The following is a 14,701-nucleotide window of genomic DNA, read 5'->3' as shown; positions in this document are numbered from 1 at the left end:
AGTGGAGAAGCCCGCCCGGGCGGGAGCAGCCCGGCCCTCCTCGAGACAGTGGCGCCCTGCGGGTGGGAGGATGAGGACCGGCGCTGCTGGCGGCAGGGACATATGTGCGCGCGCTGTGGGAACTGCAGCTGCCGTGGGTTGGCCTTTAACAATGCTCCCTGAGCGGGGAGGTTTAAATCTCCTCATTTGTTTGAAAAAGAGAAAGCAGGAACCCTCCTATCTTTACACTGAGCTGGACCCAGGGCAGGAGGGAGGTGGAGGGAGAGGGATTTAGGCAGCGGGATTTTCTCCCAGGCCTCTCAGCATGTGGACACACAGATCAATTCCTTATCCCGCGTTCAGCTGGACCCCGGGTTAGAGATGGCTGATCACGACGTCCCCTCCTGTTCCGTATCACATACCGCATTCATTTCAGCCACTGAGCCTCAATTACTGTGTGCTGGCTTTCTGCCTTTCTTTTCTCCCCCTGAAATGGTAAGAACTCGTGTGAGGATGAAGTTAGTTTATCCGTGCTAATGCTTTGATTTTTCTTTTCTCTTTCTCTTTGCCACAGTAGGTAACCAGTTAGGGGCCTTGGTACATCAAAGGTAAGCAGTGGGTTATGTTTTATTATTTATTGATCATTTCTAATTGTTTATTGACCCGCCATCTGCACTGGAGTGGCAGGACGTCAGAGGCTGAGAGTGTGAACACGCATGGGCTCGGTTTCTGGGAGGCTCAGGCTCTCGTGCCCTTCCCAGGACTTAGTGTGAGCTCTGGGGGTGAGCCGATGGCGCTACTGAAAATCAGTCAGCATTAGCTGTAAACTGGACGTGTTTGTAGAACGTCGGAGCTGTCCTTTCTGTCAGCGTCCATATAATTTAAAAGGAGAGGGTGTGAGATCCCTTCCTGCTTCCCGCAGCCTTCCCTCCGCTGGAGAGGGGTCCTGAGGGAGGGCGAGAAGGCTCTTCCTCTTCCAGTCACGGGCTCGGGACAGAAACATGTCTTCCTCCCCTCAGCCCCCGGTGAGAGCAGCTTGTCTGAGGACCTTGGTTAAGTGCCCCTTTGGTCCCCTGCTTCATTTTCCCTCTGCGCCCACCATCAGGTGAGGTAGGTGACCTGTGGCCTCGGGGGCCCTGCAGATGAGCCGCATCCCCTCTTCCTCCGTGGAGGACTCAGGGTGCATCAGCGGGTGTGACCCCGACCTTCACCAGAGCTGACACCCCTGCTGGTTCTGAGCGTCGATGTCCAGGAGCTTCTCGAAGTCACCTGACAAGAGTAGACCAAAAGATATTTCCCTGAGTTTTTGTTTTGTTTTTGTTTTTTAATAAATTAAAACACTTTAAATGAGGGGGGCAGTAGTGGCAAATGCAGCTCTCCTGTAAGCCGTGATCAGTCAGGGTTCTCCTTTCCCAAAGCTGTGTTAGATAGGCTTCAGCCTTGCGTGGCAACAGAGCTTCAAATTTGGGGGGCCCAGCTCCCCAAAGGTACCCTGAAAGGTACTCACCTTGAGTATCTTTCCCCCTCAGAGAGTCTGGTCAGATTGGCCCCAAGGGCTGAAGAATGGCTGAGTGTGGGGTTGTGATAGTGGTGAGCCCCTTCTAGTGGCCCCCCAGTGCTGCATTCTGAAGGAGACCGCACACCACGCCCTCCTCAGCATCAGGAAGCTGTCCAGGACCAGGCGCCACACCCCAGTGTCCCTGATTCAGGGTGAGCTCAAATATCCTGGCATGTAGAGGGAACCCCTGTGCATCTGTAAACCTGAGGGTGTGAGCACCTCAGAAGACTTGTCAGCCCCACTGGGCACAGGGCGGTGAGGAGTGCTGCCCACCCATTGCACTTCCTCTCCCCGCTGCGCTCCCCTGAACACGGGCGCTGCGTGTCCCCACCCCAGCATGGGGCATTTCAAAACACTCGCCTTTTTCTCTTTTTTAGCCACTTATTTAGCGTCCCCCAATGGTAAATGTTTAGATTTAATTGCTTTCTGGGGTGTTGGCAAGTTGGAGATTGTCCCCAGTGCACCATAGGGCAGGTCTGAAGGTCTATTTGAGTCAGTGCAGTAGTTGTGGGTTTTTTTGTTTTGTTTTGTGGTGGGGTTTTATTTGTTTGTCTGTTTTTAAAAAGCAGGCACACAATGGATGGGCCTGTGTTTAGTGAGGTGAGGTCGTGGCTCTGTCCTGGTCAACAGTGATCAGGCCTCTGTTGGATGCTGTTTTTGTTTGGGGGTGTTTTTGCCTTAAAGGATCCAGATAACTTAGAGGGAATCCTAAAAGTAATAAAAAGGGTTACGAAATAAGGAATGCTAGGGAAAGGTGACTATTGCTCATGTAGACTGGCCACCATACTAGCAGTCTGAACAGCTCCTGAAACCCTAGGGATCGTCAGGTGTCCTGAGATTTGGGGGGGGGGGGCAGATGAAGCTGCACTGAGAGTGGCTGTGGCACGGAAAGGCAGCTTCAGAGGAGGCGGAGATGATGGTTTCATGAACAACTGGGGCTCCTCCCCTGACTCCAGGGGCCGGGGCCTGGAGTCCATTCAAGGAATGACCAGCCAGAGGCTCCCTAGCCCAAGGCTCCCCCTAGGTGACGTGGGCTGGCAGGCCACACTGGAAGGATCTTTATCTTCCAACATGGGGAAACTGGGGGACTTAAGTTAGCTGCAAAATTCTTTATATTTTTTTCTCCAAAATGTTCTTTGTTTTTAGGGCAGTTATAACAGAAGAATTCAAAGTGCCTGATAAAATGGTTGGATTTAGTAAGTATCTGCCTTCTCCTCTCTTCCTGACACCCCTCTGTCCTCATCTTAATCCCTCAGGCTTCACCTGTCCAAGAATGCTTGACATATGGAGTGTTCTCTAGAGCCCCAGGGCACCCAGGTCTCTCCTCAGATTGGCGGAGAGACCTGAACACTGGGCCATGGCTCCCCAACTCTCCCCCTCCCCCACCTCTTATGGGGGTGACCTCTGTCAGCCTGCTGTGTTCCCCATACAGTTTCTGTGGGCTCACGGAGCCCAGTCTGACCTGTTGTGCTTTTGAGCCTGGTGTAAATGTTTGTGGAGATAGTCATCGTGTGTGGCTGGCTGTGAAATGGGAGGGGCACATTCTGACGCTGTTCAATTTGTTTCAGTTATCGGCAGGGGAGGTGAGCAGATTTCACGAATTCAAGCAGAATCTGGTTGCAAAATTCAGATTGCTTCAGGTAAGGGCTGCTTTCTTTTTTTTTCTTTTTTTTTTTTTTTTTTGTCCATAGATCTCAGTTTGTAGGCGTCAGTGTTTTGCAGTTTTCCAGATTCAGTACCTTTGCTCATTGCTTAGAAGTGTAGGGGCTTGGGTAAGTATATGCGGTTGCTGTTTTCTTGTGCTTCTGGAGCGGAACTCCCAGATGAGAACTAGAAAGACCAGGGCAGAGAGAAGGCTGGGTGGCCAGCTCCTCGGATGGCCCTCGTGGCTCTGGCCCAGCGCGGCCCCTCCCCAGCACCTGCTGCTCTAGGGCCTCTGTTTTCTGCACCAGAATGTTACATAGCAGCCCTGGCGGGGCCTGGGGGAGCCCTGTGGCCTTGGGGTCACTCCTGGGAACTGTTCATTGGCTCTCCTGGATTACACCATCGCTGCCCTTGGTGGACAGAGGCCAGCCGGGTTTCTGGCTACACGGGCACGTGTTAAACAGAGTCCGGGACCATCCCGCGGGGTCCGTCTTGACCACGTGCTACGGAGAAAGAGAACTGAAGGCACGGTGTCTGTTACGTTCATGATTTTGCCATCTAATTTGAGTCTGGTCTATGTCCATAGCGGAGGGGGATGGAGGGTGTTCAGCTAGAGAAATGTTTGTCATTTTAAGATATTTTCTACAGTTTCTGGAAGGCCATAACTGCTGCCAGCTATTTCTCTTATTTTGGAGTAAGAATTTTGAGAGGTCTGAGGTCTTTTTTTTTTTAAGGACCAAAGTAATGTGTCACGTGTATTGTTGAAAAGTAAGATTTTGCTCTCTTGTGAAATGGCCCAGGACCAGGTCCACATAGATGTCACTGATCTCTGGGGATAACCATACAATGCTGGGCTATAACCTGAGCATGCGGACCGCTAGCTTCCTTGCTTCCCTGTGCCTCAGAGCCCGCAGCCCTGCTGTAGAGCATCTGGGAAGCACTGGGCCACGAGAGGCTCATCAGCACCCTAGCGGGCTCGCTGTGAAACTGAGCCTGGTAATTAGGACCAACACACAGACCCCCGCTGCATCCCCCACTCTCCCCGGGACTTACTATACTTTGAGAATGTCGGGTGGAGCTGCCAGCTTAATATACCCCTCCAAGTAGAAGCCAACTGCCTTTTTCTGGGAGCCTGGGCTTCTGTGGGGCTGGTGTCGGAGCCAGCCCAGAGACAGTCTGCACACAGAGGCCAAGGTGCATGCTTGCCTGATGCCCACCAACACACCTCGTCTTCTCGATTCTTCTTATAGAGAGTTCTGGGATTCCAGAGAGGCCCTGTGTACTTACCGGAACCCCAGAAAGTATTGAGTAAGTTTATTTTATTTACTTTTTCCTTTCACTCTTCTTCCTCCTTCCCCACGTGGGGAGAAATGGAAGGGCAGAGCTGTTTCTGGACACGGTCATCTGGGCCACAGGCGGCGCGAGCGCTGCTGTAGAGAAGGCTGGGAGGTTGCCATGCCAGGGGAGTTTTTCTGTGACCTTAGTAAGCACAAAAGGTATCACCTTTTTTAACACCCTCCAGAATTTCTCGCAGCTGCCATAACATCGCTGTCATAAACCAGGCCCTCGTGCGTGCAGCTGCCAGCCTGGTTACTCTGGTGACTTGCGTCTTCCCGGTTAAGAGCTCCTTTACTTGAGCGGGTCTGCTTCGGAAACTTGTCACCACAAACCATTGAGAATCCTGGTGCCAAGTGCCTGGGCCGTTCTCGTTGCCTCTCCCAGACTCAACGACCCGAAGGGACTGGCTCCTGGCGTGCAGGCCAGCCGCGGGCCGCCTCGACTTGCAGGGCCCCTGCCACAGCCTGGCGACTAGCCCTGCTTCCACCAGCTCAGCACCCGCCACCCGGCGCTGGCCGCAGACCCCGGCACTCCGGGCAGGGAACGTGCTGACTCGGAGTCTGCTCACGGCCCCTTTCCCTCCTCTGAGTAGCCCTGCATTTGGGCACAGGGCGCTAAGATTATGCCGCTTCAGCAGGTAGGGCTGTTCATTGTTTCCGTTTCTCAAGGAGTCTAGATGAGTTGATGGTCTCATTCTGCTGTAACATTGCAAGCAGCGAACCAGAATAAATTTCACTGGTAGGTGTGCATTGTGGGGCCAGCAGGAAGGTCTTGCGGGGGCCAAGGCATTTTTCTTCCAACGCAGGATAGTCGAGGGCACAGGCAGAGTATTCCAGAGCTGCTGCAACTGAGAAGTACGCGTCGCCACGCAGCAGCTGGGGCTGCGAGGGCAGCACCTGTTTCCTGTCTTTCTCTTCTTTCTTCCAATCTCCTCACCGCCCCTGCTTCCTCTTCTACCCAGGGAGTCAAGGCCATGGGACTCTGACACGAGGAGAAGATTTTGTTTTCTTCAGTAAGCGGCACAGCCGCTGTTTCAGGGCTGCGTTCTCACCGGTCAGAGGCGCCAGAGTGGGATGAGGTGGCTTAAAGAATAAGTAGGGCCGACAGCAGGGCAGAGATTCTGGTGCAGAAAAGGGAACTGGCCCGACAGCGTCTCCGCCGGGCAGGCAGGTGACCTGGCAGGGACGGGGGCACCGCTTCCTTGGTGCCACTTCCCGCCCCCGCCTGCAAGTCAGTCCGCACAAAGTAGCGTCCCTGAGAAGCACAGGGCGTGGAAATGCAGCGCGGGGAGCGCAGACCGGGTGTCTGCCTGGCCGCTGTCTTAGGGCCCGGCTCGCCTTTTCCCACCCTTGACAGCAAACTACCAAACATGGTTCTTAGCCCGAGGAACAGTCAGAGGAGAGTCGACCTGGTTGTGGAGAAGAGGTTTGGAGCTGGGGAACCCAGACGGTGACCGTACTAACCCTTGCTTTCTTTCTTCCTGTCCTTCTCATTGCTCGCTCTCCTGCGCCGCCTAACACCATCTGTGGGGTGTGTCCTCTGTGAGGAGGGTTGCACTGGCCTGGAGGACAGAGGTGTGCCAGGGACCTGGGTGGCTCTGCCCCAGAGCGGCTGACCTGCTAGTATGAGACGAGCCGTGTTGTGGCCTGGGTCCGGGCACCCTTTAAGGGCCTGCGTCTGGTGCAGGCCGCCCTCGGAGGCTCCCTGTCCAGCATCGCTCTGTGCTGTGTTGTTTTTCACATTCCAGCCCAATTGCACACCAACGGCGAGACCTCCGGGCAAGGGGCAGGAGCGGAGCTGGCTGGGGGGCCGCCTGGCTCCTTCATGTCCTCCCTGACGCGGGCCCGTGGGGCGGTGTTTAATGCTGCTTCTCCTGTGGCTCTTTCCTTCCCAAAGACAAGCCAAGAGGCTCCTGGGGCAGATTGTGGACCGCTGTCGAAATGGACCTGGCTTTCACAACGACGCGGACAGCAACAGTGCCATCCAGGAGCTCCTCATCCCTGCTTCCAAAGTGGGCCTGGTCATCGGCAAGGGTGGGGAGACCATCAAGCAGCTGCAGGTACGGGCCTCAGCTGCGTCTTCTGACGTTCCCGGGCTGGGCTTTGGGCTCGACTCTGCCTCCCCTGCTGGGCTGCAGCGCTCCCCAGAACCTCTGCCAGGCAGTTCCAGGCTCCCCGTATGTGGTCAGCGTTTTCTGAACGCTGGCTGTGGCCAGACCTGATGCCAGGACTGCGCTCAGCCCCAGTCCCTGTGAGCTTGCAGCGGGCCCTCCTTAGGGTGGCCTGTACCATTGAATGGCAGCATCGCGGGTTTCTTAAAAATGTGGGCAGCCAGGACTGTGAGCCAGCAGCGCCCTGTCATGTGTTACCCATGGGGTCTTAGTATATTCTCATTCTTGTCCAAGGCTCGGGGGACAGCCGGCCTCCCCAAAACCCTGCCCACGGCCTGTACTTGCATGAGGCCCTCGCTGGGCACCTGCATGTGGGTGCTCAGTGAGTCCCGCTTGCTGTTAGTCCCAGCATCCCTTGTCTGGGACATGCGGGGCCAGCACGTTTCTATAGCCAAATGTAACCAGCCGTACGTACCAAGAAAGGCCAGAAATACGCTCACCTGGGTTACATGGGCGTCACTGCGCATACGTGCAAGCAGGCTCTTACCTCGAGCTTTGAGCTTCTGAGGCCACAGGTCCGGTTTCCAGCCCCTCGTGTATCACACAGCCCAGAGCTCGGATGGCAGGGGTGCTCTCGGTAGCACTGAGATTCGGGGCTTGGAGCCCTAGACTCCAGGTGTGGGTTCCCCCACTCGTCAGTGCTGGGACCTTGGGGATGCTTCTCAGATCCCCCTTCATCGATGCATGAGGGCACGTGTCCCACTGGTGGCCGTGCCTCTACTGTAGCCAGGGCGAGGCCTAGCTCGGCGCCTGGCATTTCGCACAGAGATTTGTTGATGCTTGGGCATCCTGGGGAGCGGGAAGGAAGGTGGGTTTTGGGGAATGGTTTTCTGCATCACAGTTGGAAGCTCCTCGAACAGCCCCATCTTGGTGTTCTTGGAGGACCTGACCTTGGAGGCTTCTTCGGTGCCTGCGTTTTTGTTCTGACCCTGGGCTCCTGCCCTGTGTGTGCCCCCAGGAGCGGACCGGCGTGAAAATGGTCATGATCCAGGATGGCCCATTGCCCACGGGAGCAGACAAGCCCCTTCGCATCACCGGAGACCCATTTAAAGTACAGGTAGGAGAGAGCCAGGGAGCGGCTGTCCCCTGGTAATCGCTTATAAAGCTCATTTAAGAAGTCATAAAGCTACGAGTGCTTTTTTGAAGCAAGCTTGTGTTCCTAGTGTGGTGGTGAGGAGATGCCGGGACATGCTGTGCATGTGATCTTTAGGGTAATCCTCTTGAACTGCACACTCATCACTGCTTTCCTTCCTCTGGCCACACCTTGAATGCCCGTGAGGGCGAGTGGCTGCTGTCAGAGGCAGCATGGCTGGCACATTCAGTGAGTGCAGAGCGCCTGCAGGACTGTGTCCAGCTTTCTGGCCTCTGACCTGCTCGCCTACAGACTCCCTCTGGCCCTGCTCACTTGCTTACTCGCAGCCCAGTTTTTTGGCAAGTGCTCCAGCCAGCCTGTAGCAGTGTCCCATGGCCTGGGCGCTCAGCACAGGGGCAGTCCCACTGGAGCAGGGGCTTGCTTTGAACCTGCGGCTCCTCTGTCCCACCCCTGCTCAGCAGGACTGCGTGGCTGTGCTTCACTCCCTTGAAATACAGGGGCCCTTTCTCCTGCCCACCGCAGCCTGGCCTGCCTGGGTGGGAAGTGGCTTGAGCATGAGTCGGGGCACCAGCAACAGCCAGTCCTCTGGGGGAGCTCTTGGCTTTGTTGCAGTGAAGGCTTCCAGTCTCTGGCCAGATGTAACAACTTTAAAGCTGTGGTTCAGCTACACACAAAGTGATTTCATTGGTGGTTTTTTTGTTTGTTTGTTTTTGTCAAGATACATGTGTCAGATAGTTGTTTTAAAACAAGATTTTGAGCCATGGTTAAAAGGATCTCTTACCTTAGAGTCCAGTCAGTGAGCAGCCCCTCCCTCAGGCCAGGCCCCCAGGTTTCTGTCCTTTCCTTGCCAGCCTTTGAGTTCGACCTTCGAGTTCACCTCGGGGATCCCCTGCCAGCCTGAAGGGCGCTGGAGTGGTGGGACGGTGCCTGCTCCCTCCCCCACCCTACCCGTCTCTGTTGCCACCTGTGATTTTATCTTATATAGATGAAATACCTGAGCAGGGATTATTTCATGGACAGGTCATGAATTTGTAGGAAAATAATTCTAGCAAAAAGTTTCAGAACTTTTTTTAAATAATTTTTTAAAAAGATTTATTTTTAGGGCCTCCCCTGGTGGCACAGCGGTTGAGCGCTGGGCTGCAAAGCTGCCCATAGCCTCTGCAGCGCCGGTTCGATCCCCGGCCGCCGAGGGTCCCACATGGCACACAGACCTCTCCTGCTGTGCCTGCTGCTCCCCTCAGCAGTGTATTTTGTCAGTCTGCCTGTTCTGTTCCCCGCTCTGGCTCTGGTGAAATCTCTCACCCTCCCGCGCTTCTGACTGTACCCAGTGCTTATATAAATAAATAAATGAATCTTTAAAAAAAAAAAAAGATTTATTTTTATTTATGCGTACAAGAATTGGGGTGTAGGCCAGAGGTACAAGGGGTGAAAGGACTCACCAGAGACAGAGTGGGGAGCAAAACAGTGGATCTGCTGAAATACACTGCTGAGGGGATCAGTGGGGAGACAGGAGAGGTCTGCTGCACCATGGGGGTAGCCAGGCATCGAATTCAAGCTGCAGTGGCTGGTGATAGCTTCATAGTGCTGAGACTTAACCCCTGCATCACCAGGGAGGCCCTCTTCAGTACTTACATTTTAAAAGTATGTGTAGTCCGTGGTTTCTTTACTCAAGACAAGCTATTGTGTTTAAGATAAATTAATGTTTGATTTTTCTCCCCTCACTGTTTATAATGGAAAGTCAGACGTGCAGGGAAGCAGCGCAGACGGCTCAGGAAGCACCAGCGCCCTTGCCTGCTGCCTGTGCACCTGATGAATGCGCCCCCCCGCCACAAAGACAGCCCACAAACATGCATCTGATGCCCACCTCATCATCTGATGGCCTGTCTTTATTCAGAGTTCTCCAAACTTCCAAGACTTTGTTAGCTGGGTTTTTTTTTTGTTTTGTTTTTGTTTTTGTTTTTTTTTTACAATGTTTGCTTTTTTTTTTTTTTTTTTTAAGATTTATTTTTATTTATTCATACAAGCACTGGGTACAGTCAGAAGCGCGGGAGGTGAGAGAATTCACCAGAGCCAGAGTGGGGAACAGAACAGGCAGACAGATGAAATACACTGCTGAGGGGAGCAGCGGGCGGCAGGAGAGGTCTGCCCCCCATGTGGGACCCTCCTCCTGTGGCCGGGGAGCACGCGGGGATTGAACTGGCGCCGCAGAGGCTGCGGGCAGCTTCGCAACCCAGCGCTCAACCGCTGCGCCACCGGGGAGGCCACTTTGTTAGCTGTTTTTGTCTGTTGGGTTGGGTTAGGCTTTTTCAGAACCAGGACTCATCCACCTTTATTTGTTGTATGTGGTTCATTCCCGAGGGGCTGATGTGCGCGGGCAGGCAGCATGCATTCTCTCTGGAAGGGCCCTCTGAGCAGAATGGCAGGGCCAGGAGACAGTCTTGCCGGCTGGTGGTTGAGATCTGTGTGCTCTGAGCACTGGGTGGGGTATTTCTGGGCTTTCACCCCTTACCCCCAGAGAGCCTCTGGGGGGGCCCCTTGGGGAAATGAGTTCTTTCTCACAAACCCGCCCCTCGCTGGGTTGCCAGACCATGCTGGGTGGTGGCATCAGACTCTGGCCCAGCACGTGTGTGGGCCCCACGGTGACCTGAGAGGGCAGGTCCTCGATGTGTGCACATTTGCGTGGTGCAAAGAACAGGTTGTGTGAGACTGGACTCACCCGACCTCACCACTGGTCCCCTTAGCCCCACAAAATCAGTTCCCCCACAGCTGAGCACCTGAGGCCATTTTAGAGGGTTTCATCTTGATGTTTCGCTGGCATCAGGTCTTTGTTCAGGATTGTGTTTTCCATAAAGCCTTTATCCGTGTTTCGCAGCAAGCAAGAGAAATGGTATTAGAGATCATCCGGGAGAAAGACCAAGCTGACTTCCGAGGTGCCCGGGGGGATTTCGGCTCCCGGATGGGCGGCGGCAGTATGGAGGTACGCTGGTGTGACGTCCGGGGTGAGTGAGGCTGGGCCTCAGCTCTACCTCGAGCAGCTCACCTTACTCCTGTCTCTTCTGCCAACTCTGCCAGTACTCCCACTTCTTGGGGGCCTGCGGACGGCTGGGGCGGGGCCAGCTATGGTGGGAGGCCAACTCTGCACCCTCAGTACGCGGGGGTTCAGCTTCAGAGCTTCTCCCACTGCCCAGGTGCATGCAGACCAGAGTCAGGTTGTCTTGGCAGTTTGCACAGTGGTTGCGTCAGCCTGGAAGCCTGTTTGATGAGGGGGATGGGGTTGAAACTGTAGAGTGAAATGCTGCAGCCTGGACGGGCCTTACTGACATGGACACGAGAGCCAGATTCTACTTACATGAGAAACCTGGAGCCAGGAGCTTCCTAGAGACACAAAGTGTGGCCTGACGGTTCCGCGGCTGGGCAGGGGGGAATCCCTGGACACAGAGTTCCTGTTGGGATGATGGAAGAGTTTTGGGTGTGGACATTAGTGCTGGTCACACAGCATTGTGAACGTATTAGTACCCCTGAATTAGTGTTAAAATGATAAGCCTGTATATTCATCACAGTGATACAAATGAAAGAGAAAACATTTTAAGAGCCAAAATAGGTGGCATATTGTTGCTTTCTGCATAGAATTTGGAAGACGAATTTGCCACTTTTAGGTATGTTTTTATCAGTAGAGTCTGCTTTTGTGCCTCTGTATTTTTTTGTGACTTTTGATCAAATCTCAGACTTACTGGATACATTTAGTGGATGAGACTTAGTTGTCAACCATGATACTATTCCTGAGAGGAAAAAATTGGCCCTTTTAAAGCATTTCATCACACTGCAGAAAGATCAGAGTGCGTGCGTGTGTGCGTGCATGCGTGTGTACGTGCCTTTAAGAGTACAGACAGACTTGCAGGAAGCTCTGATGAAGCTTCGTGTCTCTGTTCAGGTGTCTGTGCCCCGGTTCGCTGTGGGCATCGTAATAGGCAGAAATGGGGAAATGATCAAGAAGATCCAGAACGACGCTGGCGTGAGGATCCAGTTCAAGCCAGGTGGGTCTTGGTGCCTCCTCAGTGTGGGGAAGCACTGAAGCGCCCCAGAAAGCGAGGACTCTGTGACTGGCTGGTTCTCGTCTCTTGCCCGCTATTCACCAGGTCACCCACCTAAGTCTTCCGGGGGCCTCTGGGCCCCTGTGTCCTTCCTTGAACTGCTGGGCCTGGCTCCCAGAGCCCCTCTGGCGCAGGCTCATGCTCGCCCCAGGGTCTCCAGGCCTTCATTCCTGCCCCCAGACCCGTACGTAAGTCAGGAGGAACTCGACGCAGCATTTCCAGCATGTGGTCTTGTCAGGTTAAAAAAAAAGATTTTGATTTCACAAAATTAAAGATAACCTACAAACATGTGACAGGACAAACGCGTTAGAGTGAAATCCAGTTCTTCTTACGTTTTGTAAAGATCACCCTTACAAGCAGAATCATCGGTGTTGTCTTTTTTCCCCTCATTTGTCTGAAAATGGGAAACCCGTGTCGGGCTGGTTTTTGGAAAATAGGGTCACAACACGACTGTCTCGGGCTTTCTTTGTCCTGTGGCTCCTCTGGACGGCTGGAATCCCACGATGGTACCTCATGGACCACACAGGCCACGCGGTTCTGAATCCGGCGGTGTCATTAGACTCGGGAACCAGTAGGGATGTGTTTCCTTCTAAATTTGGGCTTTTTCTACCCATCTCTCCCCTTGTTCTTGCAGACGATGGCATCAGTCCGGAAAGAGCCGCGCAGGTCATGGGGCCCCCGGATCGGTGTCAGCACGCAGCACACATCATCAGTGAGCTCATCCTGACGGCCCAGGTGGGTCAGCTCGCTCACCTGCGCGGGCAGGCAGTGCTGCCTGGGCCCGGCCTCCCCTCGCGCCTCGACCCCCTCAAGCAGGGCTCTCCCCGCCCACCGCCCGCGGCCTCTGCGTCCGCCCCAGTCCTGTCTGCATGTCTTCAGCTGCTGGTTTGTTCCTCTCCTGCCTTGGCCATCCCAAAATCTAAGTTTTCTTTGTGTAGTAAGTTCTGACTTTAAACTGTTGGGGCAAGCGCAGTGTAGCTCACTGGGCACACGGGGTGTGAAGCTACGTTCCAGTAAATCTCTTCCCAGCTTAGCCTGCGTATCAGGACCTTCCCGCGTCGTCCTCGCCTGGAATGTGAGCGAGCTGGTGTGATGCCGTTGGCACTGCCACCTGCCCCTGTTGTGCGTTATTCCGAGGGACACTGTAACTTGTGGGGGTGCTTCCTGACATGTGGCACCGAGGGAAAGTGCAAGAACAACTGGATGTGAAGAAAAAGCAAGAGATTGGAAACTGTTGTCCCAGCTCTGCCAATAACCATGTGGCCTGGGGGACACCTTTGGACTTCTGTGGGGCTAGACGCACATAGGGGACTTGCAGAGGTGGTGTTCCCTGGCTGACCCCGCGGCCTCTCAGGGTGCGTCGGATCGGAACGTCCCGGTGAGGGGCTTCCCAGGCAGTTAGGATTAGACAAGCTCAGGAAAGGCCGCTGTGGCCCCCAACATCCTTTGTGTGCTCAGACTTGGTGGCCACTTGGAAGAGGCCCTTGTCTTTGAGAGTCTGTGGCATGCCTGAAAGTGGGTTAAGTGCCTGTGTTTTAACATAAATCCCTAGAATCACCTTTTTGGTTTGTCATTTGCCTCATAAAAGCAGAGTGTCAGCTGTCTGCTCTTAACGGACACGCGCGGGTTTTGCCAGACCTCTGTGTCTGTTCGTCCTCTCCCTCCCATGGCAGCACGCTCCGCCTCACCAGCTCTGCCCTCGACGTTGAAAAGATTGTAAATGTGTGGCTCCACAGTGGCTGGGAGGGCACAGGCTGCATGAGATGCTTGCCCTCGAACAAAAGGAACCTTCTCTGTTAAACATGTGCCATCCTGGGGACGCTGTGAGGAGGAGTCAGGTTTCTCCAGCCCCAGACCATGGCCTAAGACCTCGTTGCTTCTATCCTGGTTTTTGAGAGCAGGACAGCAGTTTTTCTTTAAAATCCCCTTGGCCTTGTTGTTAGGTCTGACTCCTCCAGCAGCGAGTGTCTGAGCTGTTCTTCATGGCGGGCTGGTCGGGGAGGGTCAGGAGTCACACAGGGACCTGTGTCACCTCCAGATGCCCACAGCTCTTTAGCACCTAGTGCCTGGCTTCTAGTGACGGGCCCGGTGTGCGTAAGCCACAGAGAAGGCCCTCCACGTCGAGAAGACAGCCGGCCCCAGAGAGGCGGCCCAGCCCTGAGGGGCGCAGGCTCCTGGCGTCGTTTATACCTGGCTGCCTGTTTAGTTGGGTTATTTGTGCTGTTTATGTAACCACACGCGTGTCTGCACACATCCTCCTGGATGCGCCTGTGATTTGTGTTAATTCTGCTTTTAAAGAGCACCGCGGCGTCTGGAACGTGGAGCCTGCGCTGGCTCTAATGTGTGGCGTTGATTACATCCTGTCACTTAACCTCCTGGAGAGGAAAGTGCTGGTGGCAGCGGCAGAAACCGTCACTTGAGCTTTGCTTCCTTCCCAGGAAAGAGATGGCTTCGGAGGCCTCGCAGTAGCCAGAGGGAGAGGCCGTGGCCGTGGCGACTGGAGCGTGGGAGCCCCGGGCGGTGTGCAGGAGATCACGTACTCGGTGCCAGCAGACAAGTGTGGCCTGGTCATAGGCAAAGGTGAGCGGTGGCCATGGGGTCCACTGCCTGAGAGCAGACAGTGGGGCGGCTGGGAGTGTGCAGTGGGGTGGCTGCGCCCAGCGGCAGGGCTGGTCTGTGGTACCCACAGCCTTCTGCAGGACCCTCCTTTGCCGGGTCCACTCATGGGCAGGAGGGCAGGGGCTTTCATGATGGCATAACAGGTCACAAGTAAGGCCTGTTGTGGAAGTGGCTATGTTGTTGGACAAGCACCTTGCGTGATTAACCCA

General features: G+C 54.6%; 1 protein-coding gene across 3 annotated transcripts in view; it reads left to right on the top strand.

The window, feature by feature from the left end:
- The window catches only part of FUBP3 (far upstream element binding protein 3), a 46,398-nt gene that overhangs the window by 20,972 nt on the left and 10,725 nt on the right, over positions 1-14,701 (top strand). For 2 of the 3 annotated variants that reach the window (XM_037495092.2, XM_037495094.2), the window contains exons 3-12: positions 554-587; positions 2,684-2,733; positions 3,106-3,177; positions 4,432-4,489; positions 6,416-6,578; positions 7,648-7,746; positions 10,655-10,759; positions 11,714-11,816; positions 12,508-12,608; positions 14,312-14,453. In XM_037495092.2, the coding sequence (XP_037350989.1) occupies positions 554-587; positions 2,684-2,733; positions 3,106-3,177; positions 4,432-4,489; positions 6,416-6,578; positions 7,648-7,746; positions 10,655-10,759; positions 11,714-11,816; positions 12,508-12,608; positions 14,312-14,453 (927 nt within the window). The remainder of the gene's footprint in view (positions 1-553; positions 588-2,683; positions 2,734-3,105; positions 3,178-4,431; positions 4,490-6,415; positions 6,579-7,647; positions 7,747-10,654; positions 10,760-11,713; positions 11,817-12,507; positions 12,609-14,311; positions 14,454-14,701) is intronic. The other variant, XM_037495093.2, reaches the window with a different exon arrangement.

This window comes from Talpa occidentalis, unplaced genomic scaffold (assembly GCF_014898055.3).
Source record: "Talpa occidentalis isolate TD23 unplaced genomic scaffold, MPIMG_talOcc4v2.1 talOcc4.7, whole genome shotgun sequence".
NCBI lineage: Eukaryota > Metazoa > Chordata > Mammalia > Eulipotyphla > Talpidae > Talpa > Talpa occidentalis.
Note: the sequence above shows the minus strand (reverse complement) of the source record. Positions and strands in the feature narration are given on the sequence as shown.